The sequence below is a fragment of the Amphibalanus amphitrite genome, unplaced genomic scaffold, assembly GCF_019059575.1.
Source record: "Amphibalanus amphitrite isolate SeventyFive unplaced genomic scaffold, NRLGWU_Aamphi_draft 001155F_arrow, whole genome shotgun sequence".
NCBI lineage: Eukaryota > Metazoa > Arthropoda > Thecostraca > Balanomorpha > Balanidae > Amphibalanus > Amphibalanus amphitrite.
Genome location: NW_024882649.1, coordinates 1 through 26,235, shown reverse-complemented (window position 1 = coordinate 26,235; position 26,235 = coordinate 1). Strand labels below are relative to the sequence as shown.

Here is a 26,235-nt window from a genome sequence, read left to right as displayed (position 1 = left end):
TGATCATAAGTTTTGGGGAATGAATGACTAGCAAGAACTACTTATGAGTTCCTGCGGTGTTTCCACAGAAATGCAAAACCGATACCGGAGTATATCGGCCGCACCAAGACAGTGCAGCATGGAAGTCGTGAATTTAAAATGCATGGTCTTAGTACTGGTCTCCAAGAAAGGCATGCTGTTATGCTTTTGTTAAAATTGTTACGCATCAACAGATACTGCAGGCCTTGAAGCGAACTTACTTTTGCCAACATCGCAACAATCTTTGAGAAAAAACATGTTTATCATCATCATTATTAAACAAAAATTAACATTTTGAAAACAAGTGGTGGCGGTGGTGATGTAGTGTCCGATGGCGGTGGTGATGTGGTGTCCGATGGCGGTGGTGATGTTAGTGCAGGTGGCGGCGGTGGTGGCGGTGGCAACAGTAGCGGCAATGGTGGTGGTGACAGCAATGACGGTGGCGGCGGTGACGGTGGACGAGCGACTCATTGCGTATGCGCTCTACGCGGCGTTCACAATTACTGGGCACTGCGCTCGGGCGGTGGCGGCCAGAGGCGGCAGTCGCCGGCTCATTTTCGTGTCGAGTCCGGCCGGCCGCCGTCGATCGTAAACGACTCGGATTTCATTGGCCGCGCACTGCCGAGCGGCGAGCACTGATTAGCGAGAATCCCACTGCCGTGCCCTCAATACCCGTCTCTTCCGCCTTGAATTAGAAGTGGGAAGGGACTGGGCCTTAGTGGAAGCACGAGCTTGGTTATTTAAATGAACAGCTTCACCATTTCCGAACTGGTGCATAATTGACCACTGAAAACCAGTGGTAATTGATAACCAGTAGGATAGGAATCCTTTTACCCTGACAGCTAATGTCCAACCATCGTGTTGCACTGAAAGCAGCATTGTTGCACTGAAAGTTGACCACGATTCATCTATATTGCGGATTAGACGCAGTCGCACTAAGTTAACTGTCCGCGAACGTGGCACTTACAGAATGGTCATGTTCAGTTCGCTGGGATAATCGCAAGTCATAAGTGTGTGTGTGTGTGTGTGTGTGTGTCTATATTTTATTTTTTTTGGCTTGTTTGCGTTTTTGTCAAGAACATTGTTCTGTTTGAACGTCAACGGCATTGTGCGTCAAATCCGAAATGAATCGCACTAAAGGAGACATCTTGGCTGATCACGCAGTCGAGGAGCGTAAGCCTTTAAATAAATACGCCCAAAGCTTAAGCCAAACACGTTCATCGCTAACGGCTTCAATCATTACCGACCAGATTGGGCAATTCTGGTAATGGGTCGTTTGTTTCATCCGACCATGAGCTGCACTATCTCGCCCGATTTCGGCCCGATGACGGTCGGCTAGTGCTGTAAATGATTAGGTATTGGAAACATTTTCTCCTAGACGCGAACTAAAAGCTTGGTTCGTATCTCATTAACGATAGATGTTACTAGTCCGATTCAGTTGTGCGCTGAGTGACTCGATGCACTTTGACCTAAATTGATGCTTAGTCACTGTGAAAATACCGTTATTTACTGCGAGTTCTTGTGAAATATGATAATTACAGTACCATTGTTTGCAATTTACGTTCTCGATGCATGTGTCTCCCGCAGGGTCTGTCTGTTTCAGTGTTTCTCTGTTTCAGTGCTTAGATTCGGGATGAATAGATAAATTGGAAAAAGAATTAATTGTAATAAATAACTGTGTTTTTATAACTGTTTTATAAAGAAAAGAAAGACAATGAGTATCGATAAAATATAAAAATCTAATGATTGAATCAGAATAGCGATAATAAGACTGTTTCTTTCAGCCTTCGACGCTCTAAAAAGTACACTTAGGAGCAAACGTACACCGACCTTTTCCCACTCACTCAGGCAAGGAGTATTAACGCGGTATGGAGCAGCCCGTGATCATGGTTAGTACAAATATGGTTTATTTTATTGAACATAATTTCACACCTAAGCACTAATGTCATTCATACACAATTACACATACATCCGTAACATATCAAGCACGCCTAGGTGTAGCTGCAGACGCACACATTTTAGGTGACAGAAGTTAGAACACATGTCTGCAATGCGTACCAAACAGCTACTTTTGATTCCTGTACGTAATTGTTTCCACATTTCAAAGGAAATGCGCTTACCCATCACCCATGCATTCATGGTGTTGTAGCGATGGAAAGGAACAAAGATGGAAACGTGCTTGCAGTTAGCCTCAGCAGATATCACGTTGCTTCAAATGCATGCTTACTTTTTGGTGAAAAACGCACCTTACGAATCTTACTTCATCTTACTTCGCAAGAATAAGCCAATGTGTGACAAACATGTCATGACAAATTCAAATTGGATCACGGAAATCGTAGTATTGATACATGTAAACCATGGGAATCTTGTGTAAACCATACTGTTAAAGCACCAGCATTCATTCGTCTAAATCATCTGCGACAAAGCAAAACGTTAGAGACGAAACACTGTCTCGTTTTCACGTTCGCATCGCTCGACTTTCGCACAGCCCCGACCTCAGCTCTAACACAAGTCGTGAATTATTTGTTCAAACGGAGTGAGGCTACATTGGTTTCTCTCTCCTGCCTTGTTCATTTACTCGCAAAGTCACACTTCTTCAATCTTGCTGTCGTGCGCCCGCCAATGACGTCATGAATTATTTTTAACATAATGATCCCATACCCACCGAAGTTCGCTGTGTTTGGGTAAATTCGGATCGTGCCGAAGTTCTGTACGGCGAGCATACAGAACTCCACGGCGACAAGTCGCCGGGAAACATAAATACATTTCGTCACCATGGCAACACAGCTGCAGTCCGTCGTCAGCAACACAAATGTGTCCATCGCGCCGCAGCTGTCTCCGACAAGCCTCAACTGTCTCTGCTCGCCGTAACTGTCTCCGGAGTGTTGTAAATGGATCTGCTCCTTTGACAAAACTGCTTCTTCTCGATGAACAGCTATCCCATCACGAGAGCTGGTGAGAGATCATTGTTCCATTTCATCCGACAGAGCCGCCGGAGAGCCACCTGGGAGGCTCCTCAGTCCTCACCATTGTTCCTTCACACTTCACACTGATCTGCCGTCAGCACCAGAACTGTCTTTGACCTCGGAGATCACAGGTGGTCGGCCACGGGAAACATTGTCGGGCCGCCTCCAGATCCGTCATCAAAGGCTCACACCTCATTACTCTGTGACCGGTCCCTTTGGGCGGGCACTCACCCCTTCATCGTTCCTCATTAACCGCTCATCACCACAATTAAATCCCCTCCCGCGGTCAAGAGACACCGGGTCAGTGTTTCAGTTCACAGACTGGTCCGCGTTTCAGTTCACAGACACAGTCGAGTCAGCTTTTCACTTCACAGACGCCGGGCATTCAGAAGAGCCACCACGATGTCGGAGGGGCAGCGGCGTTCCCCGCGGAACCGCGTGGTTCTGTGAGCCCCACTGGCTCACAATCGGGAGCTCTCGGAGGCGACAGTCAGTAGCGCTGGTTTATATCCGCGGGGCGATCCGACGGGCTGACCTTAGCTGGCCGGCTAGCAGGGACTGGTCGGTGTCAGCAGCAGCAGAAGCCAGCAGCAGAGGAGGGCCACTGCCGAGGTCACGCGGTGACACGGCTGACCCCCGGTCTGCATGGCCGCTGGGTGATCGCCTGCGGCAACAGCAGAGGTCAGAGATCGTCAGAGATGGGAACTTGGTGAAATGACACTTGGCGACAACCAAACGATTGGTGGCCGCCAAGTAATTGAAGAAAAATGATTCACTGATACCTTTTTCGGATACAAATGCAGAGAAAGCAATGCGAAAATTAGTTGAATACATTACTTGGATTGGTTACCGAGACTCAAAGGTCTGTATATTCATCTTTCTCAGTATATCTTATGTTTGATAGCCCCAAGATATTCGGGGCCCACAATAATTACAGATCAGGGAGATCAGTGCCGGGTAATCCTACTAAATCAGGCATACATTCAGCCGTAATGCAATATGCCGGTCGGTCGGCGGGCAGTGACCATCGGTCATTGCTGTACGGATAGCGGGAGTCCGTGGGCCGCGGCAGGCTTGCGGGAGTAATTTTGATTGGCTGAGTCGAGTAACGTTTCGTGTAGTCTCCATTTCTCTAGAAAGATTAAATGTGGTTCCGGTACGAGAGGCAAGGTAGCGTTTATAATATTTCTGAGTCAGTGCGAAGGTGCATTTTGCTTTAATTCTGACCCTTGATTCGAATTCGTTCCAATTTTGAAGCCGGTCTTTAGTCTGGTGCTATCTGACGACGTCTAAGGCCTGGCAACGTATATGGTCTGTCAGGGTCTGTGGTCTGGTGGTGTCTGAGGTCTGTCAAGGTCTGTAGTCTGGCAAAGTCTGAAATCTGGACTGCGCTGAGGTCTGAAACGGTCTCTAGTCCGGCATCATATAATGTCTGCTGGGAGGGTCTGTGGTCTGGCGGGGTCTAAGGTCTGTCAGAGTCTGGGGTCAATCAGGGTCTGCGGTCTGGCGGTGGCGTCCGTTCCGAGGAACCCTAAGATAACTGTGTGGTGGAGCGCGACGCCGAACTGGCCGCAGATTAACTCGCGTTCTCAAAGCCCGACAGTGGAGCGTCCCAATCGCCTCCGTTCCGCGAACTGCTTTGAATGAGACCTCCGGCAGTGTCTGGCTCAGTCCGTGACTGATCAGTCGGCTGCTGACCGTGACTGATCAGTCGCTGACAGTTCAATCGCGTGACTGCTTCCTTGACTGGCCCAGCTACTGACAGCCAAAGGAAGCAAACACGTTGCATGCTCTCAAAAGGAGCAATGTCTGTGAGTTACATGCATGCCCTATGCCCATAATCCATCAGTAGGCTATCAGTTACACTTGCCCTTCGTTTGCTCTCTCCATGCGTTATGTAATATTGGCGTAATACTATGTGTGATTGTTTGTATTCAACTACAAAATCACAGAAAATTCGAGCTAAGATGGATAACTGGCAAATGTTATTTATAATATTGTTGAACAGACAGATCGAATGTAAAAATGTACCTAATCACTAATCAGACATATTAATCAGTACCATTTAGCGCAACAAAATAATACTGACTACCTGAGTTGCAATAATACCTTGATTATTGTGATTTAGAAGGACTTCCTAGGAACATAGTCGTCTCAGAAGTTTTGCTCAGCCATCAACGCTGAAAGCAGTTCTGAAAGGAGACGATCTCGTAAGGGTTACGTCTTTGAGGAAATGGGAAAATCAATCATATTAGCCTAAAGCCGGTTCTAGGGAAAGCTCCTCTACCAGCAGGGTTTCAGAGCAGCAAAAACAGACTGTTAAAAGAAGAGTGTCTATCCCTCCTCTCGTCCATATTCGTGACATTCTCATCCACTGATTTCGTCGATCGTCACATCCTGCTTTTCTCAAACACTTGCCATTCTCTGGGAATATCGTAATTATGCGACTGTCTATTCACGGTAGAGCGATGCTCTCCCAGCACCCTGTGCCCCCGGGACTACCTTAGTGGAAATGCGTCACTGTCCCGCTGCGAACCACGTACGAGTATTCCAGGTGTTGATTATATCCCATGAGATCGAGTAGGCCGGTGGGATGGCCTGACGCACAAAGGCATACTGTCTCGTACTCTGGTAACTCAAGCTCGTGCCGTCGAGCACCTATTGAAGTTATGTAGGTCATTGAATGCTCATTTTGATCGTGAGAGGATAAGCTACTCCTTATTAACCTGATAATGTAATACACTTATTCCAGGCGTTGATTATATCCCATGAGACTGAGTAGGCCGGTGTGATGGCCTGACGCACAAAGGCATACTGTCTCGTACTCTGGTAACTCAAGCTCGTGCCGTCGAGCACCTATTGAAGTTATGTAGGTCATTGAATGCTCATTTTCATCATGAGAGGATAAGACTCCTTATTAACCTGATAATGTAATACACGTTGACTAGCTACAGCACGTTGAGAAGTAGTTGGTGAAGGTGATGAAATGGATGTCTAACATTATTTAATAAGACCGGCAAATTGACATGCGTGCTATGAACTTAATAGGTCATCGATACCCTATCAGCTCGAGGGATACTATCCGGGTGATGTTTCACTTTATGACACGTCGACAGGCTGCTGGGAAGTTATCCTCGCATTACGCTGAATTAACCCATGAGACTCTGTCGCTTAGCGAGGATAAACGTATTACCTATTTTGATTTAATAACATTGCATGATTATCGACCGCTTGGCTGAGTGCGGCTGCATGTATAGCTTCGCAACCCCTTTACATACAAACATATTTGTTTGCTCTGGCTATGCTTTGACCATCGGAGGAAATGCACAGCAACCGTCGCACGTTGGACCGAAATGAAACGGATGTCAAGCAAGTGCGATATTCGCCAGATTAGGCTGGCTCAGCTCAGGCTCAGGGTGACGACTGGAGAGGAATTGATCATTGTGGTTCAGTAGCACGACCAATACATTTAGCCGTGGTTAACACGCTACTAGATGTGACACATCCAAATCAACACCGCGTGCCCCAATCTCGTCCGTGCATCATGCCCTCAATGCTTACCATTGAGTATGTGAACAGTGACCTTGACCTGCTGGAGACCATCCGGGTCACAGAAGTACTCTCCAGAATCGGACGGCATGGCCCGCTCGATCAGAAACTTGCTGATGGTATTGTTGCCTTCCCGGTATGTTCTGATGCGAACTCCGGCTCTGGACAGATCATACTGAACAAGCTGGGGGAGCAAAGGGATGAAGTTCGCTGGTGAGCTGCTAGCGAACAAAGCACGACATCCACTCACGCATAGAGACAGACATACAGACTGTAGTGAATAGACAGACGAAAAACACATATAATCAACACGCACTCACGTGCTATCGTATTGATACAATACCAGGAATAAACCTCAACATAAAGCCTGAACACAGCAATTTCAACGAAAGCAGCTGACGCTTAACATGTTAGCGAGATGCGCTATTGCACACTGAAAACAAGTCGACTCGCCGTTGGTGGGTGAATCCGTGCCATAGGAGTGGTGCCACACGTGTTCACTCTTTGTAACCGGGTTGATACTTGCGGGTTGGGAAAGTATCAGGTAAAACACTCGACTATTATTCATACTACCCGCTTTTTGCAATGAAAGACCCTTCGAATGCGTTGTTGTAATCAGCGACAAGCGGGTTAAGAAATGACTCGCGATCGGAGAGTGAACAGTACACGCATTGGGCGTCACCATTACCCGCCGACACGGGATACACTCACATATTTGCAGGAAGTATCCGCCTGGCCCGTTATCTGTACCCGCCGCCGAACATCCGCGGGACTAAAAGTCCCGGATGTTCCCGGATGTTAGGGTACTCTTGGATGCCGGGTACAGTACCCTGACGTGGAAGATTTGCGGCCGAGTAACGCCAACGGTCGGGCACAACGGTCGCCATATTACCGCGCGCGGTGCCTTGGGAGTGTTGGGTCCGCTGCGTCTGCTGACGCTACAGTGCTCGGCTTTTATCTGAAGACGGTGAGTAATCATGCATTGTGATGGGACCAATATGATTATGATGAAATATTTATTTGTGTGGGTGGGATGCATTTTATCAGCTATCTAATACTGAGCTTATGTTAGTTACTTGCAGTTACTTGCACATGTTTGGTAGGTACGTACCTACCTACATTTTATGCTTGTGCTACTTGCTGGCAACCATTCATTTTTTGTGCAAGGTATTTCAGTGTTACCACAACTTGTCACCCATTTAAGATATTTTGCACCTGGTTGAGGGGGACATGGAAGTGCAAGTGATACATGCTATTCAAATCCAAAGTCTTCAGTGTTGGAATTTGACCATTTTCTGCTGAATAATTTTGCTCTCCAACCAAATATTCGCCTTTCAATAAATTATTCACAATGAATGATTAAGTTTTTTTGTGATTTACCTTCTCCTTGATTTCAATGTAAGTTTTTGTACACAATCTTAGCATAAAGAAATCACAGTTAATATTTTTCCTAGATGGATAAGGCCATTTTTGAAAAGCATGCTCTGCACGTCTTTTATCAACAATTTGAAAAATAAAGAAGCAGAGGCGTAGGAACATCACAAAAGTTGGGGGGGGGGGGGGGGCGAACAGTTTCAGCGAAACTTTGGGTCTTATTTTAAGGTGAACCCAAGTTCAACCCACCCACCCAACACGCACACCAACTTTCTCTGCATTTTTGGACTCATCTCAACCTGAGGAATCAATCACTGCATTTGGTTTTGAAGAAATGTAAATTTTAGGAAATTTTTGGGCTAAATGTTAGGGGCCATTGCTGCTCTGCCCTCCCTGTTCCTATGCCTATGTAAGGGAGTAATGATTTGTGTTCACGAAAGTAGCCCAATGGTCTTGGCCGGTGGCCCTGTTCAGTAAGATGCATAATAATAGCGGCTAAGTGAATATCAAGTAAAACTGAAATAGCATAATGTTTCAAACGGGTATGCTTGGGGCAACATATATAGTGATATTCAACGAACCCCGACTGGACTGGGCTCAGTTTATAGACTCGACTCGACTGGGCTGGGCTGTGAGTTGGCGGACAGTGACAAACGCTTCTCACTGTCTCAGTGTACACTACCTCGGATAAAAAGATCAATTTTTTTTAGTAGTCAACGCCAAAGCTAGCAGATGACTGTCCACTAGGTAGCTATTCGTGAAGTTCCCATCTTCTTCTTTGTGGGTTAAGGCGCATAGCCATCAGGCGTGAAGTTCCCAGAGTATATAGAGCTCCAACGTTCCTACGCCTTTGCATTAATTTGCAATAAACATTCGTCTGTCTTTGAACCTGGCATGAAAGTTCAAATATTCACTCAAAGACACAGTAGTCTTTGAACCCGGCATGGAAGTTGAAAGATTCACTCACAGACACAGTAGGAACTTATAACTCACGCACCTAAAATTGAAATGAATGCAACTGAAATAAGCAGATTTTCTGTGAAAATGTTTGTTACTCACAACCAGACTTGTGCCTGGGCCAAAAATCAGGATCCAAGATCCACTGGTCACTGGATCCCACACAAAATCAGAATTTTAGGATCCAAGATCCCCCTGGGGCCTGGATCCCATGCAAAGTCAGAATTTAAGGATCCAAGATCCCCTGGATTCCACACAAAAACTAGAATTTTAGGATCCAAGATCCCCTGGATCCCATGCAAAATCAGAATTTCAGGATCCAAGATATCCTGGATCCCACGCAAAATGGGAAATTTTAAGATCCAAGATCCCCTGGATCCCATGCAAAATCAGAATACCTGGATCTTGCGCGAAACAAAATTTAGGATCCAAGATCCTCTGGATCCCACGCAAAGTCAGAACCTTAAGATCCAAGATCCCCTGGATCCCACGCAACATCAAGACTTCAGAAAAACCAAAATACCTTGCATTTTGCACAAAATCAAGCCTTGAAGGTGATAAAATCAATCATAGATGAATGATGATGACTAGCATGAATCTGTCCTGCTCCACTTTTTTATTACCAAACTGATAACTGTCTGGTTGTGGTGGACCCTGTCCATTGTCATTACATGACAGCTAAAAAATTGATGGTGACTTAGGCTCATTTCTTATTTCATCTGTTTCCTTGTGGAATGTTTTGGTAAGTATATGTCTATGTTGGTATGTCAAAACTTAAGGAACCAAAATTCCTTGGATTTTGCACAAAAACTAGCCTTAGAGGTGATGAAGTCAATCATTGATGTAAAGAAGCATGACTATTTATTCTGGTCTCCCTTTTTATCATTGAACTGATAACTGTTTGGATGTGGTGGGCCTTGTCAATTGTTATTACATGACAGGTCAGAAATTATTATGGCAGTTCCTTATTACCATCTGTTTACTTGTGGCATGTTTTGTTAAGTATCTGTCTATGCTGATACGATTCAAGTTAAATCTAGCATAATCAGGTTGTGCAGCAGGCTCCAAAAGCCTGTGGGCATAAAGTTAAACTCACATTGTTAATATTATGCCTCAACAAAATCAGAAGCTATTTTAAGGAAAGGAACATGATTTGACAATCACCAAAATGCCAGACTCGCAGCACCTGCCTCTGCCTGTCCTATGAGGGATTGGAATGGATGGTCTTCCTTGGTCCTAATGAGGCTAAACAATATGTTGCTTTTCATATATAGGGTGTTCCTTCCTTTTTCCCTCACCTGGCACGCTTCCAGACAAAACCTGCAATGAAGTTTGCTAGTCATTACACAACAAAAAGCTTCTAGATCTATTGTTGTTGAATACTAAATGATTTTAATCTCTGAAAGCAAAACTGGAGCCAATAATTCAATCGCTGCATGCTAAATTCAGCTGATGTATATAACCTTCAATCAGCAGCTGTGATGTTGGCACTGTAAACAAAAGTCACTCCTCGAAAATGGCATGGACGCAAAGAAAATATTTGCTTTATAATACTTTGCCATAAACTTATAAGACTAAAATCAAGGACGTCATTGGAGTACCGTGTACTGATTGGTATGCCTGTTGGACCCATCTCTTCGGACTACCACACCTTGCGTTAGACCCCTTGTACCTGTGACGTCATATTAATACCCACCTCGACTTTGTGATAATACATAGCCTATGCTATAGATGGCCTTGACATTTTACAATCGGAGGTTGGTGCACGGCGGTGGTGACCGTCTCTCAATATACCCTGGTGGTGACCTTGCCTATGTTTACTTTCGGGTGGCAATTTTCCCTGCACTTTATACTTTCCAGTACCTTCCTGTTGATGCGCCGCGTACGCCCCTAATGTCAGCCCTGTGACTCTATTGCCTTGCTGGTATTCTATTGCCTTGCTGTGACTAAAATTTGGTAAGTAAATTTGGTAATAAGATCATGAACGGAGGAATTTATTGACCCGTGGAATCAGTATATTTCGCCAATCGCCGATGGTTTATGCCAGTCTCAAACAGAGCACGGGGTGATAAGTTATCACCCCGTGCTAGTTATCACTGATAACTAGTAATACAACTTGACCAAGCCTATTTTAATGTCAATCGACGATTAAAATTAATCTACAGTTTAACATTAATCTACAGTTTAACGATCGACGAAATTATGCATTGCCTTGATAAAGAAATACCTTCGTCCATGATCACAGGACTTCTCATGGTCACAGGGCTGCCATGTGAGAGGCATACATTAACTTTTTTGGGGTTTTGGGCAGAATGCTATTTTTTCGAGAAAATATTTTGTTGGAAAATTGAAACATTATACTTAGCATGAAAGTTCTTCATCAGTCTTTCGTCAGTCAACACTTCATAGAATCACAGAGGTTAGTTCAGCTATGACTTGTGAGTAAACTATGGCCTTTGAGAACTCTAGATCTGAGGACTTGTCATCTGAGTGAGTTCTTAATTGTTAATTGTTCAAGTGTAATGTCATATGCTCATATGGTAGATCAAAAGTTGAATCTGAGGCCCAAGCCTAATGATAAAAACCAGAGTAAATTTTAGGTTCATTGAGCATAATAGCCAAATGACATAATGAACAATGATCCTAGTAAAATGTAGCATCCATGATCATCAGAACAACAAGATGAACAGTCCTTGCTTATGATATTTCCTACATTGTGGCTTCTCTTATTGCTATTTGCAAAGCAAAATAGATCTTAAATCATTCATGATCATTCAGTCATAACATATTCAGTAGGTAGCCAGTGCCAGGCTATTGGTTATCAATCCCACAACCAACCTCATGAGTTAGAACTCAGTCACTCACTCTCAATAATACTATCTCAATATTTGGATGGTACTGCTGACACTTCATTCAGTATACTCACTACTAAGTGCTTGGCAGTAAGTAGTTAACACTGAAGTAACAACATGTACCATCAAGGTACATGTGAGGGTGTATGCACATAATCTAACATCCAATTGCAACTTAGAATATAGCATCCAATGCCAAATATCACCTAAACCTTCAACTGAGGAGTCATAATGCAAACCCTCCAAACAAATTAAGGTTGATTCAGGACCCAAGATCCACAAGATCCCTCGACAAATTGAAAATGCAGGATCCAAGATCCCCAGGATCCCTCGCCAAATTGAAAATGCAGGATCCAAGATCCCCAGGATCCCTCGACAAATTGAAAATTCAGGATTCAGGATCCCTCGACAAAATCTGAAGTGCAGACTGCAGGATCTAGAATCTCCAGGATCCCTTGACAAATCTGAAGTGCTGGATCCAAGATCCCCAGGATCCCTCAACAAAATCTGAAATGCTGGATCCAAGATCCCCAGGATCCCTCGACAAAATCTGAAATTCTGGATCCAGGAACCACCAAGATCCCAAATCTTGGATCCAGCGGATCCTGGATCTCGGATCTTTTTGGGATCTTGGCACAAGTCTGCTCACAACTTCAAACATAAATTTTTCACAAACCAAGCTATAAATGAAGCGGGGAATAATTTATATCACTAGATTTTTGGTTGTTTGTAGCAACAACTATTCACTTTGTAATACATCAAAATTTGAGGAATATTTGGACAGTTCAAGGACTGTCCAAATGTTGACAATGACAGAATGCTCAAGGACAATGAACAATCAGGGCTCTAGGTCTGTGGTATGTTAAATATCAGGTTCCTCCAATGGCGGTCAAGTCGCGCCTAGAATGTCGAGCGAGTCAGCGGACACAACTTCGGCAGGTAAAGCGTTCCAGCTGTTCATGGTACTGGCGCTGAAGCTGTTTCGCCGTGGGGTCACCGCCCTGGGTTTGAGTGGTGACTGGTACCATTTTCACTAAATTCTATAAATGACATCACTGGTGCGTTTGCCCACATGACTGTAGGCAGAAGACCCCGTAGTTCATATTTTATTGAATATTATTTGGGGTTGTGCCCTTATGATCGAAAGGATCATAACGAACGAAATTCATTTCCTTCGTTTAATGATCCTTTCCTTGGTGTTGCTAATTCTGTATGCTTGGTTAGGCGAATTTACAATTGGCTCAGAATGTTTTTGCACTTATTGGTTTCAGATGAATGTGAAGCTATCATGTTCTTTGTGTCACCACACTGACACAGACTTGAGAGAGTTTTGCCTGCATTTGCGACGACATGGATCAGACCCTTATTTTCACGTGGATTGCCCGATGTGTCGCAAGAAGTTCACCACTGTTCGGTATTGGAAAGATCATGTTTTGTCTAGAAAGTGTTCTCCGGTTGAAGCTGCTGGTTGTGCTTCAAATGCTCCAGAGACATCTTCGTCTCAAAATCAACAAGAAACTGGTGTCGAGATTGATTCTGACTCTGGTGACAAGGTTGAAGACGACCCTGGTGCTCACGATGTGAGAAAACAACTGTTAGGACTCATAATCAAACTCCGCGCCCAAAATGTGACCGAAAATAGCTGCCATGCTGTGCTGGAGTTCATTGAGGACTTTTCGAAAGAAGTCATCCAAGAGTGTCTGAGCTTATGTGGGGAGGCACCATGCTGCCATCTTGAAGAATATTATCATAAACTCAAGACTCTGAATGAGCTGAGCAAGTTACAGGGTAGCGACCACCTAGAACGCACAGCTGTCAAGGAGTTTGAAACGGTTGATCCTGTATCTGTGACATTGGGCACAGACGAACATGGGAAAGATGAAACGCTCCAATACTTGCCAGTTACACCTCAGCTTAAACAACTCTGCGAGCAAGTGAATGCTTGCGAAGATGCAACTGCATCACCAGATGGGATACTTGGTGGCCTTCAGGATGGATACGTCCATAACAATAATAACAGCGAAGGTCGTTTGCTTCTTTCAGTCTACTATGACAGTTTTCAAGTAGGCAACCCCTTGGGCAGCAGAGCAAAGAACCAGAAAGTGGGCGTTGTTTATTTTTCAGTGAACAGTCTTAAGAACAGCGCACTTCGCAACAAAATCATCCTTTCGGTAGTCTTTCGAGAGGCACTGCTGGCAACACATTCATGGGCAACACTGCTCGACCCACTCATCACCGAACTTAAAGAGCTTGAATCAAGCGGTTTTGTGGCAAACATTCGTGGTGGCTCGCATTTTACTGCACACGTTGCAGTGTTGATCGGTGACAATCTGGGCGTACACAGTGTGGCGGGCTTTTCACAGTGCTTCAGTGGGGGTGCAATGATTTGCCGACACTGTCATGGAACGGCAGATGAGATACGAACAAAGACGAAGCTGGAAGAGTTTGACCTCCGTTCCAAAGAAGATTATGACTCCAAAGTGAAGCTTTTGCTTGAAGAAGGTTTCGGTGAATCACTCTCGAAAGCGTACGGCATCCGAAGCACGTGTCCGTTCAGCTCATTGACGGGCTTTCACCCGATGACGTCGATACCCCCTGATGTGATGCATGATCTTCTAGAGGGCGTTGTGCCGTCCACCATTGCTCTGGTGTGCGGTGGTTTGAGCTCTCGCGGTGATTTGTCTCTGAACGATGTGAACAGAGCTATCAGGTCATTCCCATACAGTCAGGTGGACACAAATCATCCCGCCCCGTTACGCCGTGATGGAAAGGGTATAACTGTGAAGCAGCAGGCGAGTGAGGCTTGGTGTCTTCTGAGGCTTTTGCCATTGATTCTCCTGAGTGCAGGTGTTCTCTCATCGGCTGTGTCTGGGAGCAAGATGTACTCCCTGCTCGTGCAGTTAATCAAAATCATGCTCCTACTCACTGTCTTCACGGTGTCACTGCAAGACTTGGATATCCTGCAAGGGATGGTGGAAAAGTTTTTGACAGACCTTCTCGCATGCTTTCCGGAGTTCAAACTGACGCCGAAGCATCATTTCCTCTTACACTATGCCGATCAAACGAGGAGACATGGCCCATTGAGGTATCTATGGAGCATGAGATACGAAGCCAAACATCAAACCTTGAAGCGGTCTGTGGCAAACTCGCGCAATCGTAAAAATATATGCAAGAGCATCGCAACTCGTTATCAGCTGAAGAGTGTCGCAGATGCAATGGAACTACGCGGTCGTATGAGCGGCGGGCAACCTTTCAGGGGAGAGGTTCCGGAAGCGGCTGCTGCATTGACGAGAGGGGCACAGCTTTTCAAAAAGGCGCTAATAAACGGCGAGAAGTACTGCGCGGGTGAAGCTCTGCTGCTGCACACTGGTGTCGCTGTGATTATCTGCATTTGCAAACATCCAAGCAGCGTTGAGTCGGACAAACAATTCCTGGTGCAGCACCAGGTGGCCATTTATGACACATCCTTGGGAGCTTTTATCATTTCTGGAACAGATCAATATGATGTATTCGACTGTGCGAGTCTCGTTGATCCCCAGCCCCTCGGCACGTACTGGATCAATGACCACCACTATGCCGTTCCTCGGAGGCTGATACCCGGCTACGGGATGCTGTAGAACGATAGGTAAGTGTGATGAACATTTATATCTTTACATTGGGAGCATCCACTTTCAGTGATTATGCTTGCATTTTGCAACGTGCACTTGCGCGGGATACGACCGCAAAATGCGGTAAATCAGGGATGCAAAGTCAAAGTCATAGCTCAAATCCGCTGTTTTTGCCAAAATATGAGTTAGAGAACGAGCGTGTTGTAAACGAGCGTGTGTAACGTGCTCCTTCTGTGCCGAAGCTAGACGCTTCGAAGTCTAGCCTGTGGTTTCGGCTTCCCACGTTTCAGGTCTGAATGTCACTGGCCTCGGTTTTTGCTTCCAAATTATAATTTTGGAAGCCATTGGTTTCGGCTTCGGTTTTGGCTTCCTATTACCGTCCTGGCTTCGGCACGGCTTCCAGCCCAACCCTGGCCGCGACAGACTTTGTGGCTAAATGTGTAATTCGAATATTTACAGGACCACGATCGCCATGCTGACCTACGTGGTGCAGCAACACGACATCAACCGACTTGTGACTGTGAAGAATAAGGGTGATGTTTTGGCGGCCGCAAAAGAGGCGTTTTCTCTGTCTGGCAGTTATTGCTTAGAGCTTTACCACAAGGAGTCCGAATTGTATGTTCGCATCGATAACCCAGTAGACGACCTACCATGTGGCGGACGGATTCGCCTTGTCCCCGTCCAAGTCTCCAGCCCACCAGTGTCATTCATCCAAAGATGTCTCAGCACGGCCGACACCATCCCCGTCCTGACGATGACAGCTTCTCCTGGCGCCTTGGGAACTCCCTCCTGTTCCAAGGATTCAGCAGTGATCGAGTAAGTCCTTTGTACGACCCTACTAACATATTCATTTTCCTTTTTGATTTACCTTTGTCTTTCATTACCATCCGGAAATGTTAATTATCACTAGAGTTGCAAAGTTGAAGCCCGCAGGCCTGGCGCGGGGCATGGACTTAGGCCCGGCGGGGCAGAGTGGGTCTCGCATGAAGTGTTTGCCGGGCTGTGTCGGGCTCCCTGCCCATGTGGTCACACTGTTAGACGCCGGGTGGCAGGGCCTTGGTGGTGCACAGGCCTGACTGTCACCGTTACGGGTCGTGGTCGGGTCACACCAAGGTCTGAGCGGGGGCGGAGCCGGTGCGGGGCTTTGGTATGGGGACTTTGTGTATCTCTAATTATCACACACATTTTGGCGACAGGCTGAAATTCTCTTCTGAGAGTTTTTTCGTTGTCTGTTATATTGTTTAATTAATGACTATATTATTTAATTAATGGTATCATTACATTACAAACACCATACCGTCCCCGGTGTGCCACTGCTACAAAGTCGGTATACTTCCATAGCCATGAATTGAAGATTCAACATTGCTATTCGTTTCTTTCAGTGACCTTTTGGTGCCATGCTCTTCCTCTGTGAGTTCTGCCGTCGGCGAAACGGCACAGGACCCGCTTGCTCTCACCGACGGCGGGACCAGTGACAACGAGTCCAGCAAGGACGCCGGGACCAGTGCGAGGTATATATGTGCTAATCATCTGGTATGTGCTGTAACATGGAAACAACAATTGGGAAGCCGACTTCTTTCAATATTGTTCATACTCATGCTCTAAGAGACTAAGAGTACAATTTGAAAACAAGAAGACAGGTGCATTACTCTTTTGATTTGTATCGTTTGTAATGCAATATTAATTCGTGTTCTTGGGTTGCAACACTATAAATATCCAATCCAATAAACATGGTGACAGATTTCCTGTATAAAGTGATACCCCCCCCCCCCCCTATTCACCCGCCAGCCTTCACCCACCATTTGCTGTGGCTTGCCATTGGTATATGACGTAATTGTTTCTTAGCCGGCAGGTGTTCGTCCTGGACACGAAAGCGCTTCCACCATCCGTCCGCGAGACTATGGAAAACGGCGGTGACCACAGCAAAGGAGAGCGAAGAGACATAATGGCTGCTGTGTATGAACAGTACACGAAGACGTGTCGCAGCAGGTATGAAAACGATAATCTGTGAAGCCCAACATAGTTTTTAACAGTAAACTCGTACCTCAGTCATTGGATGGACTGCCGGAATGGGGCAACCGTCCCGCTGCTTCCCAACAAACAAACAAAAGAGCAACGAAGCATCCTGGCAGCTAGTCTCCTTGGCATTTCATGAACCTGCTATTGTATTGGAAAAGCCTAGAAAAGTTATTTACGAAAGTTGTACGTGGGGCTACAAGCAGTGATATACCCATCGTAAATGCCTTTTTACTTAATATCCCAGGGATGTTGCATGTTTTCTGCGACCCCTAAATGTATTTCAATGAGCCTAAAAATGTGCATGCACATTGCACATTATGCTACCATGTGGAAATCGTGCATCCCTTATGAGCTAGACATTTCAATTTGGGGGGAACATAGGACCACTAATGGTGAGCCATTGTAGAAGGTTAAGGGGATGTGCCTAATTGTTTCGATGCAGAAGAGTGTGAAAGAGGCACGAAGTCTGATACATTTGCTTCATCGCAAGCGACTTTCATGAAGTTGTTTACTTGCTTAGACCAGCTTGAGCCCAACACTTTCCGCGGCCAGACATCGCTTCAGGCACGCCGTGCCTGAAATTTTTCACAACGCGGTGCCTGTACTTACTCTCATTTTGCATCTCTATTCTAAACTGTACGTTTTATGAGACATGACGCTGAATTCACTGTGCCATTCATTGTGTCGGAATGCATTCGCTGATATGATTTTCTGTAACAGGTACCTGAACAACGTAGACGCTATCGCAGCTGACGTCGCAGAACAATTCCCTGGGTTCGGGAAAGGACTGCGGCTGTCGGACCGGCTGGTGAGTTCTGGAAATCATGTGATAAAATGTCTTTCTCTCATCGTCAACTCAGTGTTATCACTGTTCACCATAGTCAACGTCCCCACCAATCTCCAATGTTACACGCTCCTGTCGCCGATTCCATTGTCCAGTGCGCGAACTGAGCAAATATATTAGCCACCGACATGTAATGATCTACTGATTCTTTTATTTCCGTTGTTTGTTCTGTTCATTTGCTTGCTGTATAATGAACGAGTACAAGCCGAAGTCAATTGACAAAAGATGTTGAGATCCCCTTAAAATATCAAGCCAGGCCTGCCCCCTCCCCCCACCACTATCAACCCAGTAGATCTGTAAGCCCAGCAATAAACTCAAATATCTATGGAATATGACACCAAGTCTGGCTTGGTGCCGGGCCAAGCATGTAGGTACTGAGTAAGCTCGCTTTCAGACCTGTCATAACACATACAGCAGCTGTCATACCGTGACTGACACTGGCAGACCCTGGCCACTGCAGTCGAATTTCGCATATGTGCTTTGAACTCGAGAAACGTATTTGAATATTCTTTTCAGTATTTGAATTCCCGATAGGTCATTTCTGTAGCTGATATTGATAGTGATACATATATGTACATAATTGTAGTCACGGCTTTGTGCCTGCGTTTTTTTTTTTTTTTTGTCTGTGATTGATCGTCGCAACAGCGTTAATGGCTGGCAACTTTTTGTAGGTATATTTACTAACAAAATATTGGTATGGTGTGCATGTTACAGAAACTTGTGAAGGAGTCACTGATCAATAAGTTCAAGAATAAGAGGAAAGCATGCGACGACCTCGAGGTTCAGCAGCGCAAGAAGACACCGAAGAAGCTTCCCAACTTCCTCCCAGACATCTCCCGTGTGGACGGGATGAAGGTGCACGAGTGCGTACTCGACATGAAGAAGGGCACTCTCAACGAAAGCCAGGTACGTGTAAAGCCTTAACCCCATTTCCTGGCATACAGCCAACAAGGAATTGCTTTGTAATTGCTTTGTTGTTTGGTCCCTGATTATTCATCATTGGTCATCCTGTGATCGGCGCCACCTTCGGAATATCGGGGATGCCCCCCCCCCCCCCCCCACCAGGTCATTCGACTCCTATACATCGTTTATTAGAAGCGGAAAAAGTCTTGGAAGCGTCGTCAACAATCATTTCGCAAATATTTCTGTCATTTTTGGTGCTCAGACCTGAGTTAATTTCTGTAGTGGTGACGACCGAATCTTCCATCAGCGTTTTGCAGCATATCCAAATGTTTGATGTTTGATGTAAATAGCAAAACGAAATTAACTCAAATATGTATAGTTTCCGAGGAGACTGTCATTATCATATTTATGCTACTTTTAATTTACATTATGCTCCTCGCTGCCGCTCTAAACAACCTACAAATACCTACAAATTGGAACTCGATAGATTCAACCGTTTCTGCATTACGGGGTAAGAATCCTGAAATTTACAGATGGGCCATGCATATTGCACGTGATGTCTAGCCACACATCAAAATTGAGCACAAACGGCCAAGCCATTTTGGAGATATAACACAAAACATGTTCATAACATCCTTCATTCTGCACGTGCCACGTGCTACATTCATCACGCATACTCGTATATGGTCCGGGGTTAGTCTCATTCAAGGCAGAAGGGATGAAGCTACCCACCAAGGAAGACCGCGCGTGAATCGGGCCTGCGGCTGCAGAGATATAAGTTCGTCAAAAGCGTAATGGGGCCGTGCCGTGTCGGGCCGCTCATACTCAGATTTTTCCAGTATTCCTCGAAGAACTCGCTCGCGCTTCGCGCTCGCTCGTAATGAGGTCGTCGAGAGGTTATACGCTAGTTATAAAAGCGTTGCACAAACGCCATTTAAGTGTTCACTCGACGTAAATACGATGTTGTCGAAACGTTGCGACGGCATTCAATTGCATACTCGGCTTACGTTCAAATGACGTTTTCTGGCGTCTGCATTTTTACGTTGTGACAACGTAAAATTGGCACGTTGTGACAACCCTTTTTCAACCCTCTTAGTACCTTGTAACAACGTAAAATTGTTACCTGGGCTGTTCACTGTGCATAATTATGTATAAAGTACGAATAGCAGACCCTGGCCACTGCACTCGAATTTCATATATGTGCTTTGGACTCGTGAAACGTATTTGAATCTTCTTTTCAGTATTTAAATGCTCGATAGGTCATTTCTGTAGCTGATATTGATACATATACATAATTGTGGTCACGTCTTTGTGCCTGCGTTTTTGTCTGTGATTGATCGTCGCAACAACGATAATGGCTGGCAACTGTTTGTGTGTCCATGTCAAGTGCCTTGTCTTGCGGCCTCCAATAATGTAAAATATCTATGCAATATATGGATGAAAGTAAAATAGCGCTAAGTACTGCTTTTTAAAACGCTCAAGAGAATAAAAAGCGGTGTTTCCTTGTTCAAGTGAAATTAAAATGTATTCAGTAGTAAGGCAAGTTATCGACAAGGCGTGATTCTCCGCAGGTGCAGGAAGCGATGAAGATAACTCTCCCAGACCGGCGTCGGATGCTGGCCGGTGTCAAACGCGCAAGAAAAAGCATCGCAGGAGTGAAAGCCAAGTATCCACTGCTTTTTAACGAAAATGAGGTATGTGTAATTCGAATGGCTGACTGCCCACGCTCGGCTAGCGGGGGGGGGGGGGGTGAATCTGGCCCTTCAATCATCTCGATTGCTCATAAGCGGATATTGACATGTGACTTACAGAACCTCCTTCTGCACCAGTTCGACGTTACCCCTGAATGTTTGAATGAGATTGGCCCTGAAAATTTCTGAAAATGGCATTTTGATAACATCATCCTATCCAGCGGGGAGTTCAAAGTGTGAAAGACACTTTGAACATATTGTATCTTACCTAATAATTGCAAGACAATGCAGAGCATTGTGAATTTCTGTCGACGAAACCTCACGATTGAGCATAAATGGGCATAAGTCACGTTTTTGTTCGCACCTGCTTGCCCTTTTTAGCATGCCATTTTCTGCACAATCGTGCACATACACATTAACCCTATTACTGGGGGGGGGGGGGGGGGGGGATCGGCCCCCGCCGGTAGTTTTTCAAATCTGACAGAAAACGTCTGGAGCCAGCTTCCTGAAATTTGATGACTTTTTATTGAGCACCGTGTGCCAATTTTTTTGCCTTTCGTATAGCCCATTGTCGTCCCCAGGGCCAATTTCTCCTGGACACTTTTCGGCCGTCTTGACGATTTCGATATACTGGGACCGCTTCTGATTTTCGAATATTATAAAAACCGGAGTATATATCATAGCCCTATTCATCAAGTAGCTGCTCCTAAAACATTATCTTAATTGGATAAAAAACAACATCATAGAGTTTTTAGTGACAACGTGAAAATCGTGAAATATTAGGGGAGAAAGCCACTGTAAACCCAAATTTTTGACTTTTAAATTGTTTTATAGCACATCAAATAATTCACGATGAGGGCAATTGAATGGCGTTTGTCCCATCGAAATCGGCCGGTTAGTCAGAGACCTTAAGGGGGCCGAATCGCCCCCCCCCCCCACACACACACACCAGTAAACGAACTCCAGGTTCAGAAAGCCCACCAGTAATAGGGTTTAGTTGGCCTGGTGTTTAATTTCCAGTAATGTATTGGCTATGTCTGTGAAGCTTGTCCTAGTCATTGTTATATAGTTCCTCTCTGTTCGTCAGTCTCGTTCTGTCCTGTCCTGTTTTATATTCGTTATCCGTCCATTCTCAAATCGCGTGGAATGTTTTCGGTAGTTTTGTTTATGTAACCTTTCTGTCAGTGCTCCTCACCCCAATCAACATCATATTCTGTTAGTAATTAAAATAATTATCACCATTGTTCATCACTGTTCCGCAGATATGGGAAGAGTATGCGCGACTGAAGTCGGACGCTCGGGGCGGCAAGGCCGTCCAGGCTGATGCACTACGGGAGCTCAAAAAAGTTCTTCGCAACGTACCCGGTAAGGGACAGTAACAGTCGGGGAACAATTTGCCCGATAGATTTGTAATTTGCATGCATCTTTTTTCCTCGCCTCACGTCCAATTCGACAGGTCGCATTAATTCATAGCTTCCCCTTTCACAAAGGGTTAAAAGATGGAAATTAAGACACCAAGCTGCATCAAAGGAGTTGTTTTTAATCAAAAGTTAACTCTTTCAAGTTTGACCTTTTTAACTCGTTAACGCTTTTTAACTTTTTTTCGTCTGATCTTGAGGAAAATTTCCTAAATAGATGTCATCGATTCGTCATCGAATTCTACAAAATTGTAGGATAGCATGTGACGCAGGCCTTTACACACTTAACATGACCCGTTTTGACCTGAGCTTGGCATTTGATTGTGCCTATCACACCTTTCCCTGTCATTTGTCAATGTATTATGCTAGTTTGGGTTACATTGGTGCTGCCGATAGACTGGTTTCTACGGCTAAGGAGACGCCAGTGTTCATCTCGCATCATGCTCTTTGACATGACCTAAGACCTTTCAAGAAAATTGTTATTGTGCTATAAACTCGTCTCGTTGATAGCTTTCCTTTGCCGCCTGCCTCCCCCCTTGCACCTATTGCTTCGGGAGTCTGTTATCGGCCGTGGGCGTTTAACGCCCCCTCCCGTCGCAACAACAACCCTAGTAACTGCCAGGTTAACCCGCGCCCCGTTGGGATCTGGCGACCCTCCCCCGTTGGGGGAGGGGGAGGGCATTTTGGCCCCCGAAGATATCTCGAGAACCACGCGACGTAGCGACAAGCGACAAACGGCGTTGGGTAGACCTGGTGGTGAACTCTCAAAAGCATATAAATTTTAAATCGAGGTCACGGGTCAGGTCAAACCGAGGTGAAACGTGAAATATCGCATTTTTGCTATGTTTTACTATGACGCCTGCTGAAATGAAGCTTTCCAGATGCTTCTTTTTATCAGGGAAGCCCTTAGACAGACACACGACCTCACTGAAGGGCCTAAGGGGTGGTGCACATCAAAGGTCAGGTCAAGGTCAGGTCACACAAGGTCAACTTTCAAACATGAAAAACATGGTCATGCGACACATGTTTTTAGGTCAACTTTCAGACAGGAATCCACCTGTAATGGTCTAGAAAGTGTATCTGAGACTTGGAAGCGAAAACTCAGTAGGAGAAGTCAAGGTCTAATGAGTTCAAGGTCACGCAAGGTCAAATGTGTAACATGACTACGCATAGTTGTGCGATACATGTTTTTAGGTTATTTTTCCAAGCGTAAGTCACTAAAACACTCTTTAACACTCTTATTTGTACCATGGATACTCTAAGAAGTCATTTAAATGCCAAATTTGAAGTTTGGATGGGTCTGCACTATTGATCAACCAGGCGGTCAACACCTAAGAGCTATAAGTTCGTAACCAAAAGTGATATCGGCCTGAAATTTTCAGTGTACATGCACTAGATAGGGTTCTAACACATATGTTCCGTTTTTTTTTTTTTTGAAAATTTTGAAATATAAAAAATATTCATTATTTTAAAAAAACATCATTTTTTGAAATATTTTTTTTTAAGAAAACTAAAATTTTGAAAATCCGAGATGGCAGTTTTGTAGGCCCGTCTTTTCTTTACAAAATCATGCAAATAACTTAAAGATTGATTAATAACTCTGACTTTGGTGAGCGTGTAAAGATGACACTATTTTTGACATGACCTCAGTTTGACCTCAATAACTCTTGACCTAAGGTGATCTATGACCTGAAATTTTGATGAAGGTGTCAAATTGATGTCCGGAAAGGTACCCAAAATTTGGCGGAGCTTCGCGCTGCCGCTTTCTTGCTATTTGCGAAAAAAACACCGGGGGGCAAAATGCCCCTCCCCCAACGGGACGCGGGTTAAATAATGAATTGCTTTCCATTTCCCTTCCCCCAATGACTTCAGTTTCCTCCAATCCAATCAGTTTTCACTGCGGTATCGAAACAAGTGCTGGGGCGAAAAATACCCTCTTCGTGAGACTCGGTACATTGAAATGACTCAGATTTTGCGGTTACTTCATGGTCAGGAAAGGAGACATCTATAGTGTTTGGTTGGTTCAGTGCAAAATCTAGTGAGTTATACTTAGTGCAAACAATACATGACAGCTGTTCCCGTGATTGAGTAGCGATGTAACATACGAGTAAGAGTTGATGCTGTGATCTGTGCCTAGGTGTTGGCATAGATGAGAATAACATTGCGCATTGTTCTGTTCTCTGCATAGGCCACGACGCCGAAGGTCTGGTGGCCTCCCTGAAGGAACTGGAAACAGTTTTTGTAGAAGAGGAAGGACATCATACATACCCCGTGATCGTGCGGCGGGGTGGTAGTGCTGCCCTCTTCGTGGAGGGGGTGCACTGCGCCGCCCTCAGTGGGAGCGAGGAGCTCCAGCTCCTCACGTGGGCGGTATCGTTTTCCGTGTTCTGCCAGCCGCTCTACTACCTTGGCATCAAGAACACGGCCACTTTCCTGGCGGTATACGTAGTACATTCCGACGTTAAGAAGGATGTTCCGACGGCGCTCCAGGCCGTGCTCACTAAACTTCTCCCAGCCGGCGAGCTGCAGCACTGAGCGAGAGAGAGAGGTCCTGGTTTCCGACTCATTCGCCGGTTTTTCATTGACTGCGGTCGAACTGGACGAGGGCGTGGTCCTGTCACGCCCCACTGCCACATCGCCTGCCCATTATTCGCCCTTCATGGGAGCCACGGACGTTGCTTTGATGGCGGTGTATATGTGACAGGGCCCACTGCCACATCGCCTGCCCCTTATTCGCCCTTCATGGAGCCTAGACACGGACGTTGCTTTGATGGTGGTGTATATGTGACAGGGGACTTTGTTTAAGTGTTTAAGAGGGTTACGTTTTTGCAGCGCTAAAACTAGAAAAAAAAACTGGATCCCTGAAGTAAGGGAACGAATGGTACGAGAAGGCGTCAATGATTGTGCACTGTGACTGTGCAGTGAATAGAAAAATAGAAAGCGCATGCTTCTGTTATGTGTTATATTTCGTGTTGTATTTCGGGGAAATATATCCGTACTGACCGGGTAAGAACCGCGTGTATACCGAGTAAAGACTGCGCACGGGGGTAAAGTATCCGACAAGGGGGTAAAAGTACCCTCGGCAGGGGTGGTTTAAATATATGGCGAGTAAGGTTATTCGCCAGTAACGGGTTATACGCCGGCAACGGGTTGAAATTCTACCACCCAGGGAAGAGTAAACATTGGCTGCGTGGGTAACAGAGCGAAGAGTAATCACTTCTCTGCGGGTACACGTAAAGAGTTAACCCGACGGGGGGGGTCAGCTTGCTGGGGTATATCCGTCAGAACAGGATAGGGTGATCCGCGAGGGAAGTGTAAAAATTACCCTCTGGTGCATAGTCAAATATGGTTGCGAGTAGGGGTACCCGTAATAAACGGGTTTTACCCGCCGACGGAGAGTAGAATTGTTTTGAGTGCAGCAGCATTTAGAACATGCAATTATACCTTGCTGTCGTGGGTCCACCGGACGTTCTCGGGGGCCTTGTGGGCCCCACGGATAATGCAGGTGAGGGTGGCGTCACTGCACGATTGATGTACAGTTCGGGAGCGCCCACGATCTCCACCTGCGGCTCTGGAAAGAAGGCAGCATACATCAGGTGGTGGGAACAGGAGAAAGTGTGAGCGAATGGAGGGGATGGGAAACTGGAATACAGCTCTGACTAATGAGGAAGTCGTGGTAAAGAAGGTTCGCAGTTGAATATCCATGGCGTGAAAAGCTATTTTTACTGGCACCTCTAAGGTCATTGTCAGTTTACGAAATGTGGTGCTAAGATGCTGCTAGTAATGTTTACGCTAGCCTAACTCTGGCTCAGTTGGGTGTTTTGTGATTGTTCCCGACTACCAAGTGCAGGCTTCACTTGCATGCCCGATAAGCGAATTTATCATGAACAAAACAGGAGTCAGATTTTATGGCGTTACGTTTTAAAGTATACGAAGTTTGAACGTTATAGTGATTTCAAAACTCTTGAAGCGTCTCCCCTGGGAAGTCCTCTCGACGTTGGTGGCGCAGTTAATGGCGTGACTGAGCGGAGACAAT

At 45.5% G+C, this 26,235-nt stretch overlaps 3 protein-coding genes across 3 annotated transcripts; 2 read left to right on the top strand and 1 right to left on the bottom strand.

Moving 5' to 3' along the window:
• Nucleotides 1–1,902: 1,902 nt before the first annotated feature.
• LOC122370655 lies at nucleotides 1,903–10,375 on the bottom strand. Its single transcript, XM_043346443.1, has 3 exons — nucleotides 10,163–10,375; nucleotides 6,546–6,717; nucleotides 1,903–3,648 (listed from the first exon to the last, which is right to left on the bottom strand). The coding sequence occupies exons 1-3, from the start codon at nucleotides 10,205–10,207 to the stop codon at nucleotides 3,533–3,535; spliced, it is 333 nt and encodes a 110-aa protein (XP_043202378.1). The 5' UTR covers nucleotides 10,208–10,375; the 3' UTR covers nucleotides 1,903–3,532.
• Nucleotides 6,973–24,946, top strand: LOC122370654. The gene is made up of 8 exons (XM_043346442.1): nucleotides 6,973–6,991; nucleotides 16,707–16,835; nucleotides 17,170–17,313; nucleotides 18,064–18,151; nucleotides 18,902–19,093; nucleotides 20,662–20,784; nucleotides 22,044–22,146; nucleotides 24,388–24,946. The coding sequence occupies exons 3-8, from the start codon at nucleotides 17,225–17,227 to the stop codon at nucleotides 24,732–24,734; spliced, it is 942 nt and encodes a 313-aa protein (XP_043202377.1). The 5' UTR covers nucleotides 6,973–6,991; nucleotides 16,707–16,835; nucleotides 17,170–17,224; the 3' UTR covers nucleotides 24,735–24,946.
• On the top strand, nucleotides 11,196–16,140 carry LOC122370653. Its single transcript, XM_043346441.1, has 2 exons — nucleotides 11,196–15,341; nucleotides 15,784–16,140. Exon 1 carries the CDS (start codon nucleotides 12,853–12,855, stop codon nucleotides 15,331–15,333), a length of 2,481 nt encoding a protein of 826 aa, XP_043202376.1. The 5' UTR covers nucleotides 11,196–12,852; the 3' UTR covers nucleotides 15,334–15,341; nucleotides 15,784–16,140.
• Nucleotides 24,947–26,235: the final 1,289 nt, after the last annotated feature.

What these genes read in the sequence shown, in the direction of transcription:
- LOC122370655 (XM_043346443.1), bottom strand. Translation starts at nt 10,207, where the DNA reads ATGACTAGCAAACTTCATTGCAGGTTTTGTCTGGAAGCGTGCCAG. An exon ending in TTTGTCTGGAAGCGTGCCAG is followed by an intron (nt 6,718 to 10,162) that starts GTGAGGGAAAAA and finishes TTGCTCCCCCAG; the next exon opens with CTTGTTCAGTATGATCTGTC. An exon ending in CACTGTTCACATACTCAATG is followed by an intron (nt 3,649 to 6,545) that starts GTAAGCATTGAG and finishes CTGTTGCCGCAG; the next exon opens with GCGATCACCCAGCGGCCATG.
- LOC122370653 (XM_043346441.1), top strand. Translation starts at nt 12,853, where the DNA reads ATGATCGAAAGGATCATAACGAACGAAATTCATTTCCTTCGTTTAATG.
- LOC122370654 (XM_043346442.1), top strand. Translation starts at nt 17,225, where the DNA reads ATGGAAAACGGCGGTGACCACAGCAAAGGAGAGCGAAGAGACATAATG. An exon ending in ACGAAGACGTGTCGCAGCAG is followed by an intron (nt 17,314 to 18,063) that starts GTATGAAAACGA and finishes TTTCTGTAACAG; the next exon opens with GTACCTGAACAACGTAGACG. An exon ending in TGCTTTTTAACGAAAATGAG is followed by an intron (nt 20,785 to 22,043) that starts GTATGTGTAATT and finishes ACTGTTCCGCAG; the next exon opens with ATATGGGAAGAGTATGCGCG.